Here is a 4,319-nt window from a genome sequence, read left to right as displayed (position 1 = left end):
CCCTGATGGTCGTGACTGGTGCGGGAATCATCTGGGGGTACGCGCGGCTGGCCACCTTGAAATTTCTCCCCTCAAATTTCCTGTCAGTGGACTCGGTGCTGCTTATCGTCGCTCTTTCCGGCTCCTACATCTACCTGTTCTTCATCCTCATCTCTGTTCTCTCCAGCGGAGAGCTAGGAGGCGCCATCGGCATCCTGTCGGTGATCACAATCGTACTGGGGCTCGTCCAGATTACGCTGCAGATTGTCTTCATCCTGGACGGCCTTTGCCGCTGCGCAGAGAACGACGGTCAGATGGCCGACAAGCCCGGGCGCTCCGTCGTCACGTTCCTGCTCGTCTGCAATCTCGCCATGTGGGTCGTCAGCATGTTCGAGATCAAGAAGACGCAGGTGATCCTCATGCACGAGCGCTTCTATGGGATCCTCGCCTGGAACATCATCACGCACCTGTGCGTGCCGCTTATGATCTTCTTCCGGTTCCACTCGGCGATCTGCCTGTCGAAGATCTGGTACAAACGCATACCAGAAAGAGAAGCTTACGTAACTCGCCTGAAAGCTCTACGGGTATGAATGTCGGACGTCGGCTAAAGGCAGCATGAATGATTAAGGTCCACTATTTCCTTTATTTTAATTTTGTCTCCGAACTTTCGCATTATGGACTTGGACTGTCTCAGGAAGGGAATCTACAATCCATAGGGCATTGACTCTGTCTCCTTTTTCACATGTGAAAATATTTATATAAAAAACCTATTACTTCCAAATATCATTCACTACTCAAAATTAAATATGCCATTCTTTATTTCTGTGTATTTTACAAACGAAAGTGAATTTATGACTTAACGACAATGTAATATTGTATAAAGATGTATGTATACATGCGTTTTGAAAATACTGTACTAAGGTAACACCCCAAACTATTACGTACATTTTTACATGTAGTCCTATATATTTTATCTAAAGTGAATGTGGTGTAGTTAGTTAGTTGTTATAGAATGATGTAACGTTCTCTTGAATTAGTTCTCAATTTCAGGTGCATGGTTATATTTAAAGTAAAGTATAAAAAGAGTCTAGCATATGTGCGTAATAATTATCATTTTAAAATTGATGTATGTTCTGTTTTGTATATGTACATGTATATTATATCTTTATGATATGTGTAATAAGTGCATCCATGACCAATGTATGTATACAGATTTTAGAGATTAGCATTATTGTACCGTCGCCGAATTTCTTCAACCATGTAGAACAACGATAAAACAAATAATATTTTGAGATGACATGATTACTTATTGTACTTTTTTATATTTTAAACAAAACCACTAACGATCGTCAGGAACACTTAAGCCTGAACAAAATTGGTGCACAATATGTCTTATTGTTTTCTAGTTTGTTTTATTTTTATGTCCCCCACTATAGTAGTGGGGGACATATTGTTTTTGCCCTGTCTGTTGGTTGGTCTGTTGGTTGGTCGGTTTGCGCCAACTTTAACATTTTGCAATAACTTTTGCTATATTGAAGATAGCAACTTCCTATTTGGCATGCATGTGTATCTCATGAAGCTGCACATTTTGAGTGGTGAAAGGTCAAGGTCAAGGTCATCCTTCAAGGTCAGAGGTCGAATATATGTGGCCAAAGTCGCTCATTTTATGAATACTTTTGCAATATTGAAGATAGCAACTTGATATTTGGCATGCATGTGTATCTCATGGAGCTGCACATTTTGAGTGGTGAAAGGTCAAGGTCAAGGTCATCCTTCAAGGTCAAATATATGGGTCAAAATTGCTCATGTAATGTCACTTCTGCAATATTGAAGCTAGCAATTTTATATTTGAAATGCGTGTGTATCTCAAGGAGCTGCAGATTTTGAGTTGTGAAAGGTCAAGGTCATCGTCATATAGGGGGACATTGTGTTTCACAAACACATCTTGTTTAAATATAAGAAATAATATTTCAGATATTAAACACCAAAAAAGATTGATGAAATTTAATATATGTAACAATATTCAGTATCTGTTTTTTTTTTAGAAATACTCTTGCATTATTACATGTTCTATACATATTTTACATAACCTTCATTTGTAATTAGTTCAGTTGGTCATATAATATTTGTCATCATGTATTTATATTCATTTTCTTGTATTTTTATATCAATAATCATTGTTTCATATTTACAAAACACTACACTGTATATACAGATCATTTATCTTAATATTTTAGAAACCCGAGTGTAAACTGTCTCATATTTATATTTGTCAATTTGTATTATAATAATAATAAATGTCGTGACCAATATGAGATCTTAATTTTATACCATATTCCAATGGCGTCTGTACTGGAAATGACCAGAAATAGCTGGACTCGGTAAAATAAAGCGATTTGTACACGCCCCTTTTAAAAACGTCCTTATAATGGAAACAATCATGCGGGCGGGTTGCAGGAAATAATGTTTGGAGCATAACGTTGTCCAGTATGATTGAGTGTCATATAACTTGATGTAAGTGACCAGCATGATGAAGCGTGCAAGAATCAGATCCCCTGGTCCAGGCCAATGTCATAATTCAAGATAAAAGATCAAATTTGTATTTGACACTTTGTCAGCAGAATAACTGTCAACCACGGATGGATTAAAAAAATAAACTTGGCAAAAGAGATCAGCATGAGTTGACGGAGTTTCGCGTTCAAGAACCAGGGCTGTCTGTTAAAGATGAAGGTTACATTTCTAGGTAAAGGATGAAAGTTGTTTTTGAACCTCCATCGTGCTTAGCAGGTTACCCCTCTATACGCCATATTCTTCAACCAATCTTGATGAAACTTGATCAGAATGCTTATCTTGATAATATGTATGTAGAACTCGAACCCGGGACGCGTTTTCCATAAAACCAGTTCTAATCTAAGAAAAACATTGTTGCACCTCTATAGGCCACACGGATGATTCCATGTCGATAAAACTTGCTCATCATATTTATCTCGATAATAATCAGGCCGAGTTCGAATCTAGGTCACATGCGTTCAGCAACTCGGTCACCAGATCAAATCTTAGAAAAACCTTGTTACAACTCTAATCACGAAATTAGTGAGTCAGTATTGATAACCCTTTGTAAGAATGTTAATTTCTACACTATCTCGGCTAAAATCGAATCTTGGTCGCGTACATCCAGAAACCAGAAACAAGGTCACCAAGTCAAATGTTTAAAATCAAAGCGCTGAAGGCACTTCAGTTGTTCGCTCGTTGAATGTATTTAACATTACCTACAGCCACAGGACATTAAATTCGACTTTTTAACGTAGGCCAATCGACCGGCTACAAAAATTACAAACACCCATGTAATTTACCTTTAATTGTCTACAGTGGTGAGATTTTGAAAAAAAAAACATAAAGGAGGAAAATGCCATTTATTAAAAATCTCTCATAATTTTATACAGGATTCACACAAACTCCATTTATGATTACTAAGATGAAAAAAATCAACGTATATCTAAGTTAGCGCTAAAGAAAAGTCAGTGAGTCTAACAAAGATTGAACCACAACATAATTCTAATTATAAATGTACAATTATAAATGAATTTGTATCAACGAGCATTGTATTAAATTCTAAATCAAACCACATTAAAAAATATTTAATATTTTTCGTCTGAAATTAATTGCTTCATTTAATTTATTTCCATTTCAGTGTTTTTTCATTACAGTAGACCCTCTGTAAACCGGACGGTCTGGGGACTGGCCTGATCGTCCGGTTTTCAGAGAGTTCCGGTTTACCAAGAGTAGACATAATACTTATAATAATAATAAAAGCTTTATTTACAGAAGGTTACACATAAATACAATGACACATTATACATATTATGCAAATGAATCAATACTTTTTTACAATGTAACCTTCTTAAACTAACATACACAAATAGGTCTATGAGTAAAAATATTCAAACAATATTTTCTTACACCCATACATAACACACATAGATAGACACACATGAAATATTATTGATTATAATAATAATAATAATAATAATAATAATAAAAGCTTTATTAACAGAAGGTTACACATAAAGACAATGACGCATTATACATATTATGCAGATGAATCAATACTTTTTTACAATGTGGCCTTCTTAAACTAACATACACAAATAGGTCTATAACAAGTAAAACATGTAAACAATATTTTCTTACACCAATACATAACACACATTTTGCCTTTTAGACAGACACACGTGAAATATCATTGATTAGATAAAAAACAACAACATATGACGTATTATTATTTTGAAAATAAATTTGCTTTATATTGCCTTTTAAAAGCAGAGATAGAGCATGCCATT

At 35.4% G+C, this 4,319-nt stretch overlaps 1 protein-coding gene across 1 annotated transcript in view; it reads left to right on the top strand.

Moving 5' to 3' along the window:
- LOC127880219 (proton channel OtopLc-like) overlaps positions 1-2,289 on the top strand; it is a 25,528-nt gene extending 23,239 nt beyond the window's left edge. The window contains exon 9 of the mRNA XM_052427497.1: positions 1-2,289. This exon is cut by the window's left edge and continues 159 nt beyond it. Coding sequence (XP_052283457.1) covers positions 1-569 — 569 coding nt within the window. The 3' untranslated portion in view covers positions 570-2,289.
- Positions 2,290-4,319: the final 2,030 nt, after the last annotated feature.

The sequence above is a fragment of the Dreissena polymorpha genome, chromosome 4 (assembly GCF_020536995.1).
Source record: "Dreissena polymorpha isolate Duluth1 chromosome 4, UMN_Dpol_1.0, whole genome shotgun sequence".
Taxonomy (NCBI): domain Eukaryota; kingdom Metazoa; phylum Mollusca; class Bivalvia; order Myida; family Dreissenidae; genus Dreissena; species Dreissena polymorpha.
The sequence above is the reverse complement of the archived record's forward strand: the minus strand, read 5'-3'. Positions and strand labels throughout refer to the sequence as shown.